This window comes from Augochlora pura, chromosome 2 (assembly GCF_028453695.1).
Source record: "Augochlora pura isolate Apur16 chromosome 2, APUR_v2.2.1, whole genome shotgun sequence".
Taxonomy (NCBI): domain Eukaryota; kingdom Metazoa; phylum Arthropoda; class Insecta; order Hymenoptera; family Halictidae; genus Augochlora; species Augochlora pura.
This window is the reverse complement of record NC_135773.1, coordinates 14586954-14611411: the sequence shown is the minus strand read 5'-3', so window position 1 is coordinate 14611411 and position 24458 is coordinate 14586954. Positions and strand designations below refer to the sequence as shown.

The 24458-nt window shown below is 43.1% G+C and overlaps 1 protein-coding gene across 3 annotated transcripts in view; it reads left to right on the top strand.

Annotated features, from left to right (window-relative positions):
* Positions 1-24458, top strand: part of LOC144474596 (FH1/FH2 domain-containing protein 3-like) — a 294352-nt gene that overhangs the window by 214842 nt on the left and 55052 nt on the right. For all 3 annotated transcript variants that reach the window (XM_078189652.1, XM_078189662.1, XM_078189672.1), the window contains 3 exons: positions 5375-5442; positions 9599-9704; positions 23158-23671. In XM_078189652.1, coding sequence (XP_078045778.1) covers positions 5375-5442; positions 9599-9704; positions 23158-23671 — 688 coding nt within the window. The remainder of the gene's footprint in view (positions 1-5374; positions 5443-9598; positions 9705-23157; positions 23672-24458) is intronic.

Below are 24458 nucleotides of genomic sequence, written 5' to 3'. Positions count from 1 at the left end.
GTCGCCGGGGCCTCCTTTTCCGCGAAAGGAGTCGCGAATTGGGCGCCGCGGACCGTGACCCAACCGAGCCGAGCCGAGCCGAGCTGCGAAGGCGAGGGCGTGGCCGACCAAAACATAAGTACTCCAACTCCAGCTGGATAACTATGAATGAAGTTGGAGAATAGGCTCGCCATTCGGCGCCGCGCTTTCTACGGAGTTAGGTACGAACGCATTTTTGAAGGAACGGAATTATTCGACAATAGTGAGTCCACGTTTTCGATATTGTCTGTTAGGGTGATTTTATTTATTAGTTAGGAAAAAGGTCGGTTGGAATAATGTATTTCATTTTAAGCAGAACACACGACGTTGTTGCGAGGGGCAGAAGAAGTTTGCAGGTTGATAAGACAACGTGACGGTTTCGAATCCGTACGATAATTAATCTTTTTGAGTAAAATCATTGTGATTTATCTAATGGAATTAGACGAATGTCTGTCCCTATTCCATAAATTCGCAGGTGTTAAAAAAGATACGTAAAGATAATGAACGAATGCAAATATAAATAAGAAAGTTTGATCAGAAAGGCATGAACTGCATTACGTGCTACGAGAGCAACATAATTTAGGAAACATAATTAACCGTAAACGTGCGTAAAACCAAGTTCGTAGTTGACGGCAAGTAATGAACTATAAGTACGTACGAAAGTGTAAAAATGAAAGCATCGGGATTGATTACACTTAATGGCGGCGAAAATAATAAAAAAAAGTGAAGAAGACGTAAAAGTTTGCAGCGTTCGCGCGAGGCATTGAAGACGTAATAACTCAATTACTAGGAAAAGAAGAGTTTATACCGTGGAATCGTGAGTAGTAGGATTGACGTCGATTGCAGTAAACAGGAGAACGAAGAAACGCCGTGGCAGACGTGGTCTTTAGCGGAAGATATTACTTAATAGCGGCTTAAGATTGCAGTCATCGGTCGGAACACCGATACTCTCTGCCTCGCTTCCACGGCGACGCTCGTCGAATTACACGCGGATCGTTTTCTAATTCGAAACGAGCTACGAACAGGAATTTCATGCGTTGTTCCGGTATTGAATCGGACAGGTTCTGATGCATAACTCGTACGGTTAAATTGGAGGCTGTAATCATTGGGACATAGAATCTCGTCTGGAATATCGTATCGTGTTGTTGTCACGTGATATCCAGGTTTCTTCGTACGAAATGACAGTACCGAAAATTGCGTATCAAGCTTCGGTATCGAATTCATTATTTCTGCGTCCCGACGCTAACGATGCCGAGTACGTAACATCATTCCGGAAATAGCGTTCACGGAGTTTTCATCGGAAAAGTCGCGATTTACAACTAATCCTGTTTTAAAGTATATTGCCTGCCGCAGTAAAACATCGCTGCGATTACCAGCAATGATAATGTTACTTTTAAGTATCGTCAAGCGTTATTATTTTATATAACAGCTGTCTGCAAAACTTCGCTAATGCCTTCTTTACGTGTTCCCCATATATCGGCTCTTCGACTCGAAAATATTTAGCAGAATCACGGTTTCGTAAATATGCAAATAGAAGAAAACGGTGTGCTAATGATCGATGCTGCCTCCTCGTTCGATAGATTCCGTTATTTTTGAACACGTCCGAGACTATTTGCCGTAACCTACGGCGTCGGTAGCCGTCGCCGGTCGCCGGTCGCCGGCGACGATAAATCCTCCGAGTCGAAGTCCTTGAACCAGACGACTCGTCCTTGTGAATTCGCGAATTACGTCCAGTCACGAGTATGGAAATTAGCTCAATTGGTTAGTCGCCCCGAGGTTTCGGAAAAATTACGGGTCCGCTGCGATCGTGGTCCACTTTCGTCTGTTCCTTTTTGCGACGTTAACTACGGAGTCCTTCTCCGTTAATTGAGAACGGAATTATACAAGCTTAACACTTTCTTATTGCGTTTCTTGCCGACCGGAACGCCACGCTGCATTGTTACGTGCACGTACGTTTGCTAATTGCGTTGATAATTAGTAAAGTGCTCCGAAACGTTCGATATAACGATTACTTTGCATCGCATCGATTCGCGTTACGTTTCGAAAATTCTTCCGAAAATTGCTTCGCTTTGCTACCATTAATATTTAAATTCGCCATACACAAGTATCTCAAACGTATAATTTTCAAAGTCTTATAAATATTTTCCGTTTGAACTACATTCTGTTTGTTTGCAAATATTCCAAGACCTCTTTTAGAGATCCAAAAATAATTGCTAGGATATTTTCGAGCATGCTAAAAAATACGGCGTTTACAATTGCAGTTGGTGAAAAGTGAGCAAGTTCCCGAACATTTTTTCGAACCGAGCGTACACCAGCCGTGAAACGCGACGCGGTGCAAGTAAAATTATTCCCATTGATATTCGCGCGAAGCAATTATCAGCCGTGAAGGGAGACGCGATGCTCGATTAAGCGTGTATTCAGACGCGCGATCGGCGCCGCCGCGATCGATGTATCGCGGGGGACCGTCACGTAAAATTGACTCCGACAGTTTCCGGTTTTCGTTTCTTTATTCAACAGGACGGGACGGCAGTGGCGCGTATTTCTTCGAGCCTCCCCCGCCGCCGCCGATAATGCGTTTTCCGATTTTTCGTCGGCGAGCGCCGCTGTGAGTAACGTTACCCTTCTCTCTCTCTCTCTCTCTCTCTCTCTCTCTCTCTACCTTTCTCTCTCTCTCTCTCCCTCTCTCTCTACCTTTCTCTCCCTCGTCTTCTTTTCTCCGTTTCTGTCTCTGTCCCCTGAATTTCCAGCAGGCTGGAAAATCTCGATGCGACCGCCGAGCCACGGGAAATTGAATTTAGTGCGCCGCTGGTGAAATGAAATTCAATTATTAGTAATACAGGCTAGCCGCGATTGAAAAAGAATGATAGAACCGACACGGGGAAAAGGAGCGGGAAAGCAGACAGAGAGGGGGACCGACCAAGATTGCGCGTGTTGTGTCTGTGCATGCGAGTCACAGAGAAAAAGTGAGACAGAAAGAGAGAGAGAGAGAGAGAGAGAGAGAGAGAGAAAGAGAGAGAGAGAGGGAGGGAAGGAAATCGTGTGTCTGTGCGTAGGATGAAGGGAACAGCGGAAGGGGTACGACGGATAATAGAGGCGGAACGGCGAGCTCGAGCTAACGAAAATTCGTCGTATAAAATTAATCGCTGACTTAATTGCCGGTTTTCCTCTAATTAGGCCCGGTAAATGATCTTAGCCGCCAGCGAAAAATGGGACGGAGAGTTATTGTCCCGATATGAAATCGTCGGCCACGGATTTTCCATGCGATATTACGCGTCGTTTAAGCCCGATCGATGCCCGCGAGGCTAATGACTGGATTTTCTCTAAACGATATTGGCCTGGAGACTGAACTTGGTTTTTCCGATTGGAAAAATCGCACGAATCCTGCGATATCTTCTCGGAATTCTTTATATACGTATTCTTTAATTTCATCTCGATTGATTTTTAGTCAGAAAATAACATCTTCTTTTGTTCTTTCTTCTTCATAATCGTTGACATTATACAATTTTTATGTTCATTTCACCCATTAGAATAAATTCACGTTTGTCAAACATTGTACATTCGTTTTTAATGTATACGTGAAGATTTCTAAATCCACTAGTTACGTCGATTATTTTAAGCTCGTATAAAGGATTAACGAAATTAACCCTTTGTAATCGTATTAAGTTTATACATAGTTATTACGTTGCTCAAAATTAATTCTCGTTGATCGAACAGTAATACATAATATGCAAGATTAAAAATGAAAAATAAAATATATTAATTCTTTTTTCTTTAAATTTACGTATATCTGTAACGCAATGATATGCTTTAATTTTATTAAAAAATAAAAAATATAAATAAATACTTTTGATGACTGAGAATAGGGTTAAAGGTGAGCTAAAGATTTTCCACGATGCTGGAGATGATACATTATTCGGCAAAATTCGCGCGCGTTTCGTCGCTGAAGATTCTGGTATTCTTTGCGACGGGCCAAGTAGATAACTGGCAGGCGGCGGCGGCACGGCACCCTAATTAATTTCCTTAGGCTCCTTTGTACGAATGTAACAAGCAGATTCGACGGCAGATAGGCGCATCGGATCGCGCAACATCGCATCGCGCCGGGGATAGAAAAGCGTGTACCGCGATAGAGCTCGCGGGCCATCTGATCGGGCGTAAAGCGAACTTGATAATTAACGAGTCGGCGTGGCGCGCGGCACGGCGTGTCGACGTCGGAAACAAAAGCGGCGGGGCCCGGTGTGTCTCGTCCGTGTTCTTGATCTTCCTACGCCGAACGAACTTCCGGGTGGTTTTGCGGTGTGTTCGCCGCAACGGCTTTGAACGCGGGGCGTCGAGCACCTCTCCGGGCACCGTTAGTCTAGAAGACCTTGAGACAATTCCTTTGTGAATACGGCGAACGACTGCCTCGGAAGAATAGACCGCGTGCGCGCAGATTTCGATGGTTAACGTAATAGCGACCCTTCGGCTTCCACGGTTGTCGAGAATCTTCGTAGAGGTTTGATCTCGTTTCAGAAACCAGCAACGTGAAGTCGGATGAGTACCGAGCCGCGATAACATTCAATTTTCTATTTTTCCATTATTCACGGATCTGAAGCTGGTTAGCCATTTTGATGCAATGTGCTTTAGTACGTTGTCTTACGAGAACGAATATTAATATTAATTCTACAGGGTGGCTCGAAAGTCACTCGCAATGGAGAAACGAGGTCATTCACTTTGTAGTTTCCTAAAAGCCAATTGAAATCACTAATGTTTATCTTGACAAACTTCTGTAAGTTTGTCAAGATAAGATAGATTTTGTTAGCTATACAAAAAACACGTTGTAAATATTAACAATAGAAGAATAATATTCAATTTCAATTTTTGTTTTGTTTGCCTTAATAAATAGTAAGAGCGATTAATGGAATTCGTGAACTTAAATTTGAATTCGTTTTAGTATTGAAATTTTGATTATTAAATTATTTTTAATTGATTAATACAAATCTTTAGGTTCATAATTATTTGTTAGGATAAACTAGAGTAAAATTCATGGATGGTTTGTTTAAAAATTATTATACCAGATCAAAACAAAATCCACATTTAGTGGATCGTCTTTAAATGTCATAACGATTCCAACATATTAGCAAAAAATACAAAGCAAGATATTAAATATGTAAAAAGGAAACTGCTGCTTGACGATCGACAAAACATCGTGTAAATTTCTTGTGGGTGCTACAATCTGGCCTCGTGCCCACCTCGAAAACGAAAGACACTTTATAAAAATGGAGTTGCTGGTGTGGTACCGCTGCAATCCGCCGAACAATGCTCGGCGATCGTACGGAATTCTAATAATGAATGGTTACGTGTTGCTTGTCTGTTTCAGAAAAACTGCTGAACAGCGAGGGCCGCGAGCTGCGACGGGCCCTCTTCTCCCTGAAGCAGATCTTTCAGGTGAGTTTAGACCCGAGCCGGGCGATACCTGCGCGAGATCGAGCGAGCGGACGTGCACGCGCGGCGCGGATAGAGACAGCGAGCGGAAGGGAACGATAACGAGAAAGATGGAACGGGTGCCGTGGAAACGGAGGAGGGAGGCTAGAGCAAAGGAGGCAAGAAGAGGAAAATATATTAGATAGGCGGAGAGGGAAGGGCAAGGGCGACGTAGGGGTGGGAGGAAGGCTATTTTTACGCGAAGCTACTCGCTCGACGAGTAAATATTTGCATGGCGGTTCGAGCGAGTGCATTTTCTCTCGTTCCTTCTCCGTTGCATCGCGCCAACCCCCCTCCTTCTCCACCTCCTCCTCCTCTTCTTCCTTCTCTTCCTCTTCCTCCCACACAGCCCGTTCCAACGCCGCGTCCCTTTCCGTTCTACGTATCTCGATAACCTCGACCCTTTGTTTCGCAAATTCGTTATTCGTCGACGCGAGGCATGCGCGTTGCATTCCAATCATTTTCGCTGGCAGCGTGCTCGACAGCTGCGAATACTCCTCGCTGCGTCTACGCGCGTAATACCCGCGTAATATGCCTGCGTGATTTTCTTTTCGTTGGATACGTCACCGGTTAGAGAAATGACGAACGTAATGACTGGAGAGCGCACTAAGAAATCGCAGCGATTATTGATGATAATTTGAAACTTTTCTCGAAGAGGCGAATTTTCTCCAATCTCATTATTTTATGATTTTAACCCCTTATACTATAGCAACGAGTCAGACTCGTGATAAGGATTTCATGCGAGAATTTTCGAGTATGAATATTATTGATTTGCTCTAACTCGAAATTAAATTTAATTATTCTGTTATCGAAGCTTAGAAACGAAAGTAAATAAAGAAAATATGAGAAACAAAAATTGTCTGCTCTTATTAAGAAAAATATTAAGGATAAATAAGTGCTAATCGACGCAGCGCGGAAGGAATTGCAGTGCAAGGGGTTAAGAGCCTGAACTCGTAATCGATAGGAGCAATAATCAATATACATACAGAGTTATACTACACATTCGCGTTTAGAACCATACTTTCCATCTTTTAAAAATACCATCACGCTACTGAGATGTCACAGTCTTCGAGATTCGTTCGACTTCATAGAGCCTCGGGGTCTCGCTCAGAGAAGATTCAATTTTCTCTGGTCCATTGAATTATCTTGACTGATATGAAAATGTCGCGCGGAAGCTTAGAGCCGTCTTCGCCGGATCGATTTTGTCTTGTCGAACGAAAGAGTTTCCGCGTCCCTAACGAAATGAAATTCGAGATCGAATCGCGGGATTAGTAGCTTTTAATTAACCGAGGATCGGTTTTTCGACCGGAAATAAAATGAATTCGCTTCGCGGCTCTAATCCATTTTAACTTTCCTTTGCCTGCTTCCGGAAGGTCGGAGAAAACTCCGGAGAGGAAGCGTGTTTATTCGAGCCTCGACTTTCTTGGCCGTGCACCCCTTTTTGTTGTTGCCCTTACAATTAAATCTCGCAATTAGCCGACAGAGAAGGATCCGTTGCTCGGCCAGCGTTCGAAGTTGAAAACTCTGTACGGAAAGAAATCCCATTAGACCGGAAGCTATCGCCGCTCCTAAGTGATGGATGAGTTTATTGGAGAATTATATTAGAATTGTGATGAATGGAGCCGGTGTCTAACGCGGTGCTCGATAATCTGTTGTTCGCACGAGCTGACCCTAATTGTTTCGTTGATTAGCCCATTCGACCGGAAGTTGCCTCTCCCTTTCGTTGGAACACGCCCGCGCATTGACAGCTCCAATAATTCGCAAAGGTCGGATAACCGATTGCTCCGTTTTAGCAATTCTCTTCGAAAATCGTTCGCGAATTCGATTCTATCAGCCCTCCCTCATGACCGCGTCCCCTTCGGTTTCTAGCTATGTAAAGACACTTCTTCCCGCAACGTTATCCATTCTCTGAATATTAACATCAAAACCACGAATAAGTTTCCCTCCGACTCGAGTCTCTCTCTCTCTCTAAACCAAACGAAGAAAATCCCGTTTTGCATAAAGCTCCGCGATCTAATTACAAGCAACAAAGCGGTTTCGTTAAAGAACCCCTGTTCGTGTCGCGGTTGAAGACAGAGAGCCGGCGTCCGGTTCTATTTACGATCGCGTACCTTTTGAGAGACGAAAATCCAGCGAAAACAATTCTGAAATTCGTTCTACCGCGAGTCTCTTATCGTTTCAATTATCAAGCCGGCTAGCTACGAAATTAATTACAAACCAGACTCGCCGTATCCCCGTAGAACCGGGCCGCGGCCGGTATCCTCCGCTCTTCCCCTAGCTTCTTTCTCGAGGATCGGCCCGGGATTTATCGCGCGGGCATCGTCGATGCAACGTTCAATTTCGCCTTGTTAATCCGGCCGGGGCTAATCGAGCGTGCGCGTTTCCGGTCGCGGGGTCCGGCTGCGATCGGCCCACCTAAGATCCAGCGATCCCGAGTGATCCCGAGACGTTCCCTGGATCCCCCGTCGCGACCGCTGGGAACGAGCGGGTTTAATCAAACTTGGCTAGATTTTCCATTATGTCCGCGACTTCGCACCCGTGGCGGCCTAACTAATTCCATTTACCTTATCCGGCCTCCGGCTGGCTTAGGCGGAGACGCCGTGAGATAAATCTCCTCCGGGATCGGATATCAACTCCGGCCCGGCCCGGCCCGGCTCGTTCTTTCGCCATCTCCGTTCGCGTTTCCATCGGAACGTCGGCAACCGATCATCTCCCCGACCTTAATCGGCTTTTCTCTTGTTTCCGCTAAACGCGTCTCCTCGCGCGCCGTGAGCCGGGAATCGGGAGGCCGTGGCCGGGACACGTCGCGCTTCGAAACATCCTCGGTCTTTCGAACGCGTCGGGCTAGAAGAAATACCGGATCCCGGCAGCCGAAATAATTGGATTGTTAGGCAAACGAGACGGATCCAGGCTTCTGTTCCCTGCTCCCGACCCGTAAACATTGTTCTAGAGTCGCGTCTTCGCGAGACATTTGTGGTTAAGGGGAAGCAAAATAGTGGACGTCTTTAAGAAATGTTTGGCTGTGGTTTAAGCTCGAGAAGCGAAAATAGTATCATTATTATTTAACGATATAAATTATCGTTATTTATAATAGAAGCTCTTGGTAATCATTAAGAAGTAAAATGATATAATTCATTAACCCCTTGCATTGTAATAACGGGTCAGACTCGTGATACGCGAATATTATTAATTTATATCACATCGAAATTAGATTTATTCTTCTGTTATAAAAGTCTGAAAACAAAAGTGCATAAAGATAATAAAAGAAACAAGAATAGTCTGGTCTAAGGAAAACATTTGTCAACGACAAATAAGTGTTGTTCAATGCAGCGTGAAAGGAATCGTAGTGCAAGGGGTTAATAATAAAAATTATCTCTTTGCGGGCCAGGATTTTGTGAAGTACCCAAAATACTTTCTTCGCGGAACTAGATTACGTATCGAAGACTTAAATAGTAAGAAAAACGAGTAATATAGTTTAATATTTTCTAATGTATATGATTCAATCACGTCTGGAATCGAATATACGATCCTGGTATCGTCAGAATGTCGAAATTCGTCTTGAAATGTTTAAAAGTGCTTCATCGTAGATTCTCGTGATCTTAGAAGCTATATGTAGATCACAAAGTAATTCAGTTAGTAAAATTTAAAATGATAGATTGGAAACATTTCAGAATGTTCAGTAATTTCCAATCCATTAAAATTCTTAGAGACAAGAAAACCTTTGTGTTTAATTTCCATTACTTGCAATTGGTGCAGATAATTCTCTACTCGCTCTATTAAAATGTCAAGAAAATATTCCAGAGATTGTAATAAGAAAATGCAGCACTTCTATATAAAGATTGATATTCAAGATCCTAAATATTCAGTAACGAACGAACGCTCATCGTTGGATAATAGTTGTCCATCACGTGACGTATTAGAGCCGCGGTGTGGTTTAGCATTACAAATCCGCAGATGGACACGGATTCGGGCGTACGTCAGAACCTGTCGATTAGTAACTCCGTACCGCGTTCGGGAATAAATTACACGCGAGTCGATCGGCCGGGCGTTTACATAGCAGGTATATCTATGCGTCCCGTGGAGAGCGGGACTCTACTTACCATAAACTTTGCTTTTGCAGGAGGACAAGGACCTGGTGCACGAGTTTGTGCAAAATGACGGGCTTGCCTGCCTCATCAAGGTTGGCAGCGAGGCCGACCAAAATTATCAAAATTACATACTACGAGGTGAGTATCCTGACAATTTGCCGATAGATTACAACTTGTTTCCTGCATAACGTCGTCCCGGCGCGGCGCGGCGCGGCGCGGCGTTCTAATAACGTGTACCTGCTCCCCGGCGAACGTTTCGAGCATTTTCGTGATCCCGGTTATAAAAACGTTCAAACTGCCACCATAAACGTTTACGAGCGAAGAATGTTATGTTCCCGAAGAGCGCGCGCGCGCTGCTCGATACTTGTTACGCTTAATTATGCCGCAAGGGTAAACGCGTTAATCGACTTGACCTTAAGGCACGCTGTAATCCCGATTACAAGATCACAAGGAAAAGAGATTGCTTTTGTCGAACGGGGGTCCGAATATAGTCCATGAATTAATTTCAGATTGTGTATACAGTACTTAGTAGAGTGAAACTTTGAAGATCATTTTATTGCCAGCAATTTACTCTGTTTGCATATCATTACAAAATTAGACCATAGATGGATCGTTTGCAACTTGAATCAAATTGGACACAGATTCTATTATACCAATCAGCAATCGATATCGATTTAGTCTAGATTTAATTTTAATTTTAAATAGATATTTTAATCTAGATTTATTTTTAATTTTATATTGAAATTTTAATCTAGATTTACTTTCATCTCCAAATTTTAATAGCAGAGAAACCAAATTTCTAACTCCATATCGTGTACGAAATTAAACAGCGTAATACCGATATAGCTTTCTGAAGTATTATAGACCGGAATTCGAATATTTGTAACAATAAAACCCTCAAAGGATGTTCGAAGAGGTCCGGAGAGTCAAGTGAGTCAAGTGGACCGAAGGAGTGTCAAGAGTGTCAATCTTGGACAGACACAAAGGAAGGGACTGATGAAAGAGTGGAAAGGGTGTTAGATACGTTGAAAGAGGGATGGGGGTGCGAGAAGGGTGGTTAAGGACGGTTTCAGAAGGGGCAAAAAATTGAAGAGGGATCAACGTGTGTGTGTGTGGTAGATTGTTGATACGAAAGAAGAACATGTTGGCTGCTAACAATGCGACCGGTCAAGTTATCAAGAGCAGAGGGTGCTCCGAGGAATTAGATCGCATGCGCAAAATGAACAACCGTGATATAGTATTATTCGAATGCTTGACTTGTGTAGACTTTATCTAGGGCTATAATGATACAGTAGTTGTGATAATATGGCAAAATGATATCAATATTGTAGTATCGTAATATAGTATGATCGATATAATATAAGGACGATGTAGTTTTTAAGACATTGTAGACATCAAGAGGGACCATTGTAGGAGTGAAGAGTTATCGAGTAGTCGTGTCCTCAGTTTCGGTATTTTTCTGTCAATTATTCTAGTCTATACTTTTCTAATTTTAAACAACTTATTATTAAATATATTTCTACAATATTGTTCAAAATAACTTTGTTCAGTTCGTGATGCACGCGTTCCACGTGATCGGTTGTAAAATAATTCGAGTAACAGTTGTCATACACTGAAATTGGTTTTTAAGTGAATCTAAGATTGCAAGAGTGATAAACTTCGACGAAATGTTTTTCCGTTTAGCAATAAATTAAGAGAGCCTTCTCAATGGAAGACTTGTAAAGTAGGAGAGACCGGTAAAACTACTGCGGCCTTTTATTTTTAAAGACAAGGGCTAAACGGACCGGTAAGATCGATAGACGATCATCGTTCGTCGGACGAGTGAAAACGCAGCATTAGACAGTTTCTGGAAGCTGGGGTTGCGTTCGGTGCCGAGATTTCCCGGTAGACGCGAGGGCGTTGCTTGTCTCGTTAGCGGCGATGAGATAATACGGTCGTAATGCGGATAACGAGGAAGCCCGAGACGAGCTCTCTCGTTTCCGCGCGTTTTCCGCGGCACGCGCATCCCCGGCGCCGATGGTACACGCGTGCGTTCCCCGTGGAGCACGCAGGCAAACTGCGCCGTTAACGCGCGTGTTTACAGAAGCGGAGGCGGCACGCAAAGCGGTAAGCAACCTCCGGTCTCCGCCTGGCGAAAACGCGACGCGTTGCAGATTATCAATGCACCCTTTCATCGCGCGCGCGCGCGCGCGCGATGTTCGAGTGGCTTCCTCGCCTCGCTCCGCTTGCAAACGCTCGGCTCGGCTCGGCACGGCTCATCTCGGCTCGACGCAGCCCGGTCGAGTGGTTCGTAAACCTCCCTGGACCGAGCAACGCACAAGAAGACCAATTCCGCGCGTCCGCGTCCGCGTCCCGTAGTTCCGCGCGCGCGCCCGCAACCCACTTGTAGCTCGACTCAACACTGTTCTCTTTTCGCTTCGATAACGAACAGTGGCCGAACAGAGGCCGGATAGAGGCCGTAGACTCCCTCTTGTCTTCGATTCCGCGAGACTTCGAGTGCATTGTGTACCGACCCAGTCCTTTCAGGGACTCGAGAGACCGGCCGAAACTTTCCGCGGAAAAAAACGGTCCCGGAAAACCGGGGACGATGGACGATGCTGTTCGCGGTTTCCTTTCAACGGGGCTCTCGATGTTTGCTATTGTCGAGTCACTTCAAAAATCGAATTTATTAGCAGCCGGAGCAAGTAATCGGCCCTGGTTTGCATATTGTGCAGAAACTGACGAAGACGTAGACGATTTAATGCAATCTAATATTGTTCGATGAATATATTAGTTTGAAACATGTTACTCTCAATACCTCGTTTTATACCTTCTATAGAATCTACAATAGATAAAAAGGAGTTATTTTATTCCGAAACTAGCAATGCTATCTCCTTCTTCGCATACCAAATCAAAAACTAATGCCACCAATTACAAATCTCGTTTTCCAGTTTCTGCGATTCAATTCCTACAAATCGTACAGGAATTTCTTAATCGCCGTGACAAATCTAAAATTATCGGCTCTCGTTTTACAAAATAACTAATTCCGAATTACGACGAGCGACGATTCAGCAGCTTTAGAGCCCCGGAGTCGCCCTCGGGGGGGTTTAATATAATTCTTTTACGACTCTCCGCTAGACGGTAACGAACTTAGTTTCGTCGAGTCGATTAAGATTAAGGGAATATCGAGCGACTAAAAGTTGCCGATAAGGCGACGCGGGCCTAGGCTGGGCTGGACCGGGCCGGATGAGATAGCTCGTGAAACAATTAGCCGTTTATGTTTATCACGTGCTGAAATCAGTGCTCGTTCGCAACGTTGTCGCTGGCAGAAAGGCCGGACGACGTTAAGTAACTAATTTAGGCCAGTGCCATGCGAGCGTCGAATCGACGGACGTTGGTCGTCTCTTTTTCTTTTACTAATGGAAAATAAGGAAAATTTGTCCTTGGTTTTAAATAGAAAAATCACAATAAAAAACATTACCAGGGCAACGTAAAATAGGCGAAGTAGTTGAGTTTGCTTGGGACTTTGGTTCCCACAAAAAAAAGTCTCCACAACAATGAATTCACGCAAACAAGCATACAGAAGATATCAACGTAAAACAATTGGTCCCCCAAAGGAGCATTCAAATGATATTAGTAAACCCTCCAAAAAATCTCTAAGAATTGTTAATAACAACCCCCCACCCCCCAAAAACCCCATCCAACACTCCACCCCCACAAAATGGTTTCAAATACAAAAAACGTTAAATTAATGCACAAAAGTAGGTACAATGATAAACTTCGGAACGATATAAAAAAACTCCAAAATATTGTTTACCATTTAATTTCATTCGAAGAAGGTATTAAAATCAGAAGTAGTTGTCCACTTCATGTGTTATTTGATTTCGAGGAAAGTACTGAAATCAAAAGTAATTTCTCCGTTTGTACAGAGTACTCCATAACCAGCTAAGTAGAAAATCACGATAAAACATTGATACTGTTACGGCGAATTGTCTATATCAAGTCGCTGTAATGTGTTACTGCCCTGCTGTGGACACCCCTTAAAGAAATAGCTGAAGATAGGGGTTGTCATGGAACTGTTGTGCCGACGGACAAGACAGAAGTGATCGAACTGCCAAGCGATCAATACATCGTTACTGAATAATCAGAGAGTTGTTTTTATATAATTGAGTACCGCGTTATTATAAATAAAATGCCGCGAGCACCCTACAAAACTCGCAACAATACTTTAAACGGATTCACAATAGAACGGATACTTAGAGAAACCAGAAAAATTATACCTAAGGTGGACTTGGCGGGCCATTTTTATGAAAATCAAACAGTAGACCCACCGAAAAGTCTAAACCCATTGAAATGGATATGAAAAAAGTACTCGACCTCTAAATTGAATTGGATATGAAAAAGTACTCGGTCTCTAAATTGAAAAAGATATGAAAAAGTACTCGACCTCCAGAAAATATTAATAAATAAATTAGGTTTAGTGGCATAACGTAACTATATCAAAATTAATATTTTCTACTGTTTGATTTTTATAAAAACGGCCCGCCAAGTCCACCTTAGGTTATCAAGTATCCAGAAAATATTAATAAATAAATTAGGTTTAGTGGCATAACGTAATTATATTAAAATTAATATTTTCTACTGTTTGACTTTCATAAAATTTAAATAGAAAAATAATAAAAAATCACCAATGTCGTTTTTTCGAAGCTCGCGTGACTCTGGCCTTAAAGGGAACAAAGTAGACGTCTTTTGTTGCTTTGTCAGATTTGGTTGACCGCTGTCACACTTCCTCCACGCTATTGGCTTATTAGAGTTTCGACGCTTCGGAAGTTTCGACATGCCGGGAGTGTTCCAATGGTAACTTTGATAAGTCGTTTCCCTAATTCGAGCGAAACCGACGGATCGCTGGCTTCTTCAGCAGAATGGAGCCCCATCTCATCCGGATGATGGGAGACCGTGGATCAACTTTCCGCCGATCTGTTTCCCCGCTTTGTCCGTCGCGCGTTTCAATATGTTTGCAGATGCGGAATTTTTCAGTACTCTCCTGCCGTTCATTACACGTAGACGGACTTCTGAATAGAACTCTATGCATGCGGCCCCGTTTCGCTCACATTTTAATGCGGTTTTATGAATAGGATTTAGTGGTATACTATTTTTCGGAAGCGAAATCTTCTCCATAATTCTTTTCGCTATTCCGCTGCAAGGTATCGTGACCTCAAACCTTGCACCGAATGATATTTAAACAAACTGAAATTTTTCAAAAATTCTATACTTTCAGCTTCTAATTACTGGTTTAATTATAGCTACTTTTATAACTTGATTTACAGAAACGCGATCTTGTTTACCGACTACTCTTGCAAACATTTTCAGTTCTTGCTTACACGTCTTCTGTTCACACTTTATGTTGCAACGTTGCAACAAACACTTCTTGGTAACGATTCGCGTGAAGCTATGTTAAACTTTGGCAGCTGTGTCAGGTAACTGTCTGTCATTCTGATTGTTGAAATAATTGCATTCGGTGTAACTTAACGAAATTGAGTATTGGTAATATAGGGATTAAAATATTACAAAAATTGTATCGCGTGTTCAGCAAGCGCGAACAAGAATTCCATCGTAATTCGAATTTTGGGACAAAGCGTCGAGGTTATAAAACACCTGTTCGGTCCAGTTGGAACAGTTACCGGACCCTCGTGCACGATTAAGCACGATATCACAGAGACGGCTTGGCAACGCACTGGCCCCGCTTTTGCAACGAACTTGACACCAAAACTAACAGCTCCTGAAAAACGAGTCTACATTATGTCGTGACCTCGAACAGTGCCAAGAGACGGGTCCTCGAAAAAACAATGGATTCCCGAAATTCTCGAGATTAGAATTTCGTCGTCGCCTTGATTCAGTGTTCGCGTGATATCTCGCGTGCAAATGCTCAGCAACTAAAATCATCGATTTGCGTAAGCTTCGAAATAATTCGAATTTCGATTAACATTCAACTCAATTATAATTATTTCTTCGAAACAAACTGGTAAACACTTGTTACAGTTAGGGAGAAATTAGAGGTGTCAGAGTATTTGAAAAGGAAAGATGGTTAAATAATAAATATTTAGAAGTATTATAAAGAATTTAGAATTTCGTCTTGTTTAAAATATCGTCAACTCTTTCTTTATTGTGTAAAAATTAATTTTTATCGTATAATAGTAAGACAACAAAAACGAATTTGTCGAATTAAATTGTAGAGCAGAGGCGAACGCAAGGGTTAAGGATTGCGCGGAATATCGCGGCGACAAATGCCCTTAGCGGTCGCGGAACGGTAGCAAGAAGCGAAACGACGCACTCGGTAGCTCGGGAGGGCTAGTTTCCAAGAGTAGCAACCCGGAAGCAAAACCAGGTTGAAAATAAACCGCGCGATGAAGGATCGGCTCGTCGAAGTTCACCGCACGAAATTCCGCGCGTCGTTCGAGCGCCACGTCTTCCGCGATAATTCATAGAATTTTGCCGCGGTGGCGGGGCACAAAGCCGTGAAAATTGCTCGGGATAATACAGGGACGATCGTTGCGTTTGAATCGTGACCGCGCCGGCTGGATTTTCCCGCGGCAACGGAAGCGCGCAAATCAGAGAGCACGCCCGGCATGCATACTGCGAGGCAATAACGCGCAAATAGGAATTCACCGGGGCTGATCGGCCGCGATCAGCGTAAAATCCCGCGGACTCGGCCGCGACATTTGCATATTTTCATCGACGCCGAAACCCGGTCGCGCATCGATCGTTTCGACGCCGCGATTCCGCGAAAAAATAACGCACGACCGCATAGACAACGGGTGTACCTCACTGCCAGAACCTCGGGAAATCTAGTTTCCGCGCGACGCGTCAGTCGTAAATCGGAATTGAACTATTACCGTATAGTTTTACCGGCTTTCGGCCACGTCGAAGCGGACCGACGCATAAAAACGCTGCTTCGACCGCGAGTAAAAGTATAATTTCTAATACCGGAGGCATTGGTCCGTATATGTGATGAATGTTCTCTTTTAAATTCTGCTCTTGTCCGATGTATGCTCATGGCTAAATCATGAATCTATCTCTGATTGTGCCTAGGTAATAAATTTCTATTTAGAATAAAACTGTACTGAATAATTTTCTACTGTCAACTGTAATGCAGGAATATTTTGCTTGTTAATATCCACGTTTTACTTACGATTGTATTTTAGGCACAAAAGTGGAACTCAATCTATTCTATGCAATTCCTAAGATAGACCGAGTAAAATAAGTGAATATACTATATAACTTACGCGCGGAAATGTAACTAATTTGAGAAGTATCTGGAGCAAAGGATTGAATGGAAGTTGACATTTAACTTAGAAAAATTCGATTGAAATGCCGCAGAGGTCGTCTTCCGAGCCGGAAGAATGAAACGAGGGTTCGTCACCTGATTTTCAAGAATAGGTTCAGGTTTCCGGGCGGAAGAATTCGTATTTCATCGATCCCGGACTCTATTCCGTGAAAGAAGAGCTCCCGGTGTCAGCGGCCGAATCCATAGAAACCGCGTTTCCGGGCCGCTCGCGGATTATGACTCTAAATCACAGGGGGGAACGTTTTCTGTGCCGTCGGACGCAATGTCGTCGGAGTTTCCACTATTTTTTCCTCCCCTTCCGTTTCGCTCCTTCTCCTCTCTCTCTCTCTCTCTCTCTCTCTCTCTCTCTCTCTCTCTATTTCTCTTTGCGCGTTCTTTTTGCTCCTTTGGGCCGAGGAGGATGAGGAAGTGTAGGATGAAGAGCAGCCGTAGGAAAAAAGGTAACACGAGGGTGCTTACCGTAACGTACGTCGGCTGGCTGTCGGTGGATTTTTCGCGCGGAAAATTATGGCCGCCTCGTCCGTTTCGCGTTAATCCGCGATTGTACGCGCGCGTGTGCATGCCGAGCCGCGCGCCGAGCAGCGACGAGCAGCGACGCCGTCTGGAGAACGCGGCTTTTCCACGAGAGGATGATGCGGCGTCGGCGCCGTGCTTTTTCCGCGGAATATGATATCGCGACGGAAACCGGGGAGGGACCTCCGATAGTGGCCGCTGATCACGTCGCAACGCAAACTGCCCCGGCGAAACTGTACCTCCGCTCCGGGTACGCTTCTAATTAGATTTAGCGGCGTAACTTATGGCCCGGTGTAATGATAACGGGCCGGCTAATGCCCGCAATCGTGGCGCGCTTAAATCGCTTTACAATTATTGTCATTACCGGCGCGATCGTACCGATGAAGCGGCGCTACGATTGCGACGTCGATGCCTGAAACGTGACGCTCGGCTAGCACAGTGTCTCTCAAATCCGACCGCGGTCTAGGATTATTTTCCTTCCGCGGACTTCAAACAAATTCCGATCAAATTGTTTATGCAGTCTACAGAATATTTTTAGACTGTGGATGAATCGATGGTTTGTCTCCTAACAGTGTGTCAGTCACTTTCTAGGAAATAGATTCGAAATTCACTCTTGCACCGATGATTATCTGTTTTACTAGTTCACATTATAATCATGAACGGTGAATGAAATACCAGAAAAGTACTTATTAGCTGTTTTAAATGTGGTTGAAAAATATGATGAGATAGGATTGGCAAAAATAACACGAATAAGTGAAATAAGATGCAGAAAGAACGCAGAGAGATAAAATAGAATTGTAGAAATCCTCTATCAAATCACAAGCTTGAGGTAAATTGTTATATTATGATACTAGACACTTTTACTGCGGATCATATACTTTTAAAAACTATTAGCTGGCCACGATTTAAGCGATATGTGAATATTGGGAATTTCGATTAAAGTGTATTATATAATGACGTTGAATGGCCCAGTGTCTCTCAAATAGCTCTGACGCTTTAGCCAACATTAATTCTTTAAATTTCGAAGATTCAATAACTCTGTTTAACTTCGTCGAACCAGTGAAAAGTGAATTAACAAACATTTATATTAGTCAAATAATTCAGAAAAATGTTAGCAATGCTGGGTTGTTTTAGTGTCCTTTAAATCATTGAGGAATCTTGATTCTGGAAATTTAATCGACCTATTTGTATTAAAATTTGTATTTATAATACATATTTTGTGTATTATAAAATCGTTTCATAAGATCGTTTTTGATCATTTAAATCGAGATGTTTAGAACGTCTTTATTCAAATACATTTAACAAAGATCGTGTAAGCTAATCGCAATCTTATCTAGCACAATTTCTGCTTAAAAGTTAGGCCATTAAAATGCAAAGTCAAAGATGGTACCAAGGAGACTACATATAAGATAGTCTCAGCTCGCGCTGGAACCTCTTAACGAGGAGATCATTGATACAAAGTGCACTTGCTGAACTATAGGTGGCACATTAATCTGCTGCTTTGTGGGCGTGACTGATTATGAGAATCCCTGCCGATCTAGCCTGAGTAGAGATAGAAGACTATCCAAATAGAGAAGGAAATCTGAGCTCGATCTAACTTCACAATGTTGCTCCGATAAAAATTGATAACAGTCTTCAGTCACGACGACTCTTATCGATACGAAGCGCATTACAGAATTATAAACAATCGGGCAATAAATAAGACTTTAAGAAACCAGAACTGAGAAACACTGGTTGGAATGATGTCCACTACAGTTGAGGATTAACGTTGCCTTGATATTCGACACGCCACGCATACAAATGCTCATTACAGATCGAGCCTTTATCTTTTTATCCATTAACGCCGCGGCCGGCTCCCTCCGATCGCATTAGCCCGGCCCATTTTTCCCGTATGCAAACGGTTTTAGATGAATTGGATTAAAAGCAGCGCGATATAAATTCGCGTACACAGGAAGGCATTCGTGAAATACGCGGCACCATGCAAATTGCTAAATTTACGCGACCGCGTTCGCTACGTTAAATCACTGGCTGACGGTAGAGTGGCGAGTGTTAAACGCATTATGCCGTGTAATGTTTATTATTAACATAATTACCACATTAACATTCTCTTCTCCCGCCTTTTTTCATCCTCCGGCCCGAGCATAAATCACGGCGTAGACGTGCATGAACGCTAGATAACGGCGATCATCGAGCTGTCGCGCGAACGTTACTCGTTACTTCTCCCTCCTTTCTTCTTTCTTGCTTTCATTCACGCAGTAAAAGTTGAATTTCGCGGAGAATCGCGTGCTCTTTATCGGCCAAGCTTGCGAGCCAGATTCGCGATTAATTTCACCGCTGAAAATTCATTTCAATGCTTCTGCCTCGACGCGATTTTCTTCGTGCTTTCCGTGGCTTCGTTTACGCTTGCGATAAACTTTGATTTAACGCGCCGTTTTCGGCACGTCGCTGAGAAAATCCTAGTCCCGAATGCCTACTTTGTAGCAGAATGCCTACTTTGTAGCAGGATCGTCGTTTCATAAAGTTGCTTCAATTTTTACAACTGACGGATCATCGTGGATGCCTCCTTACACTGCCGAGATTACCATTTTCGAGGCGGTGATCGTTTCATGCCGGTAATCTTCCTTGGCAATTAGTCTTAACGAGTAGCAAGCCCTGATGAGCCACGGATGACTTGCAACACGCGCAATTCGGCTTTTTCAAGCAGCCCGCTGCTCATCTGGAAACTGATCTATCGCGCCATTATATCAGGAAAAATCATCGCGATCACGTACTCCTATTATAAATTGCTAATATGCAACGTAAATTCTTCCGTCTTGTCGACTGCTCTTTACTATTACCATTAATTGGAATGGTGATCCATAGTTTCATTTTAGGTAACGAGCATTCTTTAGGAATTTTAAAATTACTATCAATATCAAAATGCTTACAAAAAATATTCGATTTAAATAATTATGTTCTATTTTGCTAGGATAAAAAGGTCAACGAACTTTTTGAAATGTCCAATTTTTTAACAGCGATTTCTCGAAGCAACATTCGCAGCTCTGTTGTCCGCGAAATGTCGAGCTTACGGCGAGACTGTTCAAGGGTCCCGGTAATCGGGAGTTATCACAGCTGACTGATAATTGGATGAAAAAGACGTTCGCGAAAGTAGAATCGAGTCCGTAGCAGGAACGACAGGCACGGAATCAATTAAACGGAAATTTCCGGCCGGCCGATCTTTCCACCAGAGAAAAGTTTCATTCGATCGACACAATAGTTCCATTATCCGGCTGTTCCGTAACGGGTTTTTGCTGATTTAACCCCATTTGCATTGGCAGCCTTGTTCGCCTCACGATGGCGAATATCCTGTATCCTGAAGAATTATGTTCCAGCTCGCCTGTGATCATGTGTCCTAATCTGTTGGTTTACTTTCCCTAATTACCTGCCAACATATGGCGCATTTGAGAAAGATAATTCTTACTCTAAAAAAAGATTTTAATCAAAGGACATTTTTAAACTGTGGCGATAAGAAGGTTGATAAGAAGTTTTAATGACTCTATTATGTATAAGAGAAAATGATTCAAAAGCGTACAAGAAATGAATATACAAGCGCCTGAATCTTTTAATAACAAAGGTACATTGTTCTGATATTGAGATAATTGTAGGAGTATAGTATGGGTGAGACTGAGATGAGATTTATATAGATGAATGTATAGTAATAAGATGAACATGAATGCATGGTTGTGTCTGAGAAACAAATGGATGATCCGAATCATTCATTAATATTGAAAGACATAATGATGAATGTTACGAATGTATGCAGTTTTAGATGAAACTGACAATTTCGAATTTTTATGCGATCAAGTGTGAACGCGTCGATATGTATAATCGAGTGGTTGTAGAAATAGTCGCGAGCAGTTTTCGAATGGATAGTTGGCAAGGGATCCGGAAACATCTCGTAGCGCTTTTAATATCTCGATAACGTTCTCGTCGAGGGTAAAGGGCATCGTTCATCGAAACGCAAGTAGAGTTTCTCAGGGCGAGGACCATTATCATTATTTACGAGAGTTTTGCAGTGGGCTCAAGCAGCGGTGGTCGGTGGCCGACAGTGGGGACGCGAAACAAGGACATCGTCGAAGGAGTTGCAAGCACCTGGCCACCGGTAAACACTGCTTTATCGGCGATAAGGGCTGTTTACCGCGATTACCTGCGCGTCTACTTGTACACGCTTGCCAGAGAACTGGTTAATCCACTGTGGCCAGATAATTAATTGTCGCGCAGCTATGCGCGGGGCTCAATTAGAACTTGTAGCCGAGCGCCGAGTAAATTATAACTTTTGACGCGACCGCGTTACGTTCGTTCTACGTGTTGATAATTTGTTCGCGAATAGTTATTGTTGCGTTATTCGGCCGGGCTTCCGACGGTTCGCTATCGCTGCTTCCGCGGCGCCATTTTTCCGCTCGAGAGAGCCCAGGCCCGCGAAACTAGAATTACGTTGAATTTGTTTTTCTCCGCTATGCGATTGCCTCTCGGTAAAATTACGGTCGGCGAATTTAGACGCGTGGAATTATGAATCGCGGAATGCTCTATAATTTTGCTGCTCAAATTCATGGAACGAAATTAATAAAAAAAAGTTGCAGTATAATTTTTATCGCTATGCAAAACCGAAATTATCGATCGAATTCAGAAGGTATGTAATGGGAGCTTAATGTATAATTGCTATTTTTCCAAAGGAAGGTTTCTTTTCTCGTCGAATTCGTCCGCATAGATCACATGGCGTAGCTTCGGATCGAAATTGAAATTAGCACAATACTCGCGCGGGGAGACTGTCATTCATTAAATTTTCATGTTCCAAAGAGGAGACGCGGATTATTCTTTCCGTAGATTAATATTCAATTAACACCCGCCGATGATCGACTGCCTCAATTAGATACAAAGGGAACACTGGCACGCTATTAAATAGAAAGCACAATGCCCGCGTTCGTCAAAAAGAAAGAAAATCAATTCGTCGAAACGGCGCGGCGCGGCGCGGCGCGGCCTGGTGCAGCACCACGTGCCGAACAAAAAAATGATCGAAACTGATCGCGGCCAGACCATGGAATTGATGGGTTTTACCACCCTGCCGATGGCAACTCCGACGGAGAACGCGACAAAAGCTTCTCATTGGATATTTGCGTTCACTGTCGGTCTGGTGACGCTTTTTCCCTGGCGCTTTTACTGAAAAAGTTCTAGCATGGGTTGGTTTCCGTTGTTTGGAAGACAAAGGGACCGTCACGGTTATGATTCATGCGAAATTGATGAAGCGTTCGCCCGTACGTGTATATTTAACCGACTTGGGCGAACAGTCAGACGCTGGGTTCGCTCGAACCTTCGTCTAGCTTCGAAAATCACTTCGGCGTTAACAAGGTTTGCGCAAATATCCAACAGTAGCATTCACTGAAATCATCACGGATTCATGATAAATATAGCTCTAATTTATTTCCAATATCGTTCTTATCATTTAAGAGCACATATAATGAGTAATTATTAAGTACTGTATACACAATTTACGAGATTTTATATTTTTCGAATATTTTCTCGAAAATGTTATGTCTTCTCATTTATATATGAATCATTATCCGTATTCACATGGCAATTAAATAGAATCTGTAAATATTGAGCAAGTAGTCTAAGTGATTGTCAATGGTACAAATAACAAAAGACTAAAAATAGATTTAGAACTAATGGTGGAAAACATGACGAGAGTCTAACAGCCCTCTATTTCTGTTGAAACAGCTCTCGGTCAGGTGATGCTTTACGTGGATGGGATGAACGGTGTGATGGAACATGGTCAGACGGTCCAGTGGTTGTACACGTTGATAGCCAGCCGTTTCCGGCTTGTCGTGAAGACTGCCCTGAAGCTGTTGCTGGTGTTCGTCGAGTACGTGGAGACGAATAGCCTTCTGCTGGTGAGAGCAGTGCGATCCGTGGACACGTCCAGGGGCATGATACCCTGGACGAATGTGATGAAGTTGCTGAAGGACTATGACGCCGCCGACACGGAGCTGCTGATCTATGCCACGACCTTGGTCAATAAGTGTCTGAACGGCATACCGGACCAGGACACTTATTACGATCAGGTGGACTGTTTGGAAGAGCAGGGGATAGAGGGCATCATTCAAAGGTACATGTCGAAGCAGGGCACCGACCTCGATCTGCTCAGGCAGTTCCAGATCTACGAAGCGGTGCTGCACCACGAGGACGGCAACGATAGGGGATCGCCTATTCGACAGCTCGACGATAATATCAGGTAACGATTTTATCGCGTTTCTCCTCTTTATATGTCTCGTTTGCAAAATTGTTACCTCTGCAAGCCGATGCTAGCTGGAATAGTATTTAAAATAAGAAATGAACTTCACGGTTCATTTTTCTAACTTTGTTGATGGTGCTGATTATTATTTCAATTATTATTAAATACTTATATTAAATACTTATCTTTGGACTGCGCATTTTATGCATTATGGTAAAAATGAATAGTTATAAACAGATTGGAAAAATTTGTCGATTTGAATTTTATTATGATCAACTTATTATAGCTACTGAAAGGAGAAATACATTTTTAACTAACTTACTTATACCAAACTTCTTAGACAATCTTAATCTCGCGAAGAGCCACAGCCCACTTAGTTCTATATATTATCAGACTACTAACGAGCGAGACAATGACAACGATGACTGACAGAATGGAACAGATCTTAAACAATTCAGCCATGGAGCTATCAACTGATCCTCCCTAATAGCGTTCGCTTCCCGAAGTCATTACTTCCATTGAACAATCAAATTCCGGATATTCTGATGAATGACACCTGTGGTTCGTTGGAATGAACGCGATCATCGGACTAGAGAGCAGATCCCAAATGTAGAACCTCTCAGTTTTAAGAAATATGTTTAAAAAATACCAGTCTATGCTGCAGACTTAACGGTGCCAGCCTAATCCGAACGAACGAAATAAGTCAAATGCTGAAATGATTGATGCAAACTAATTTAGCAACGCGAAACGCGACTGAAACGGGTCAAAGTAACTATTCCGCGTGCAA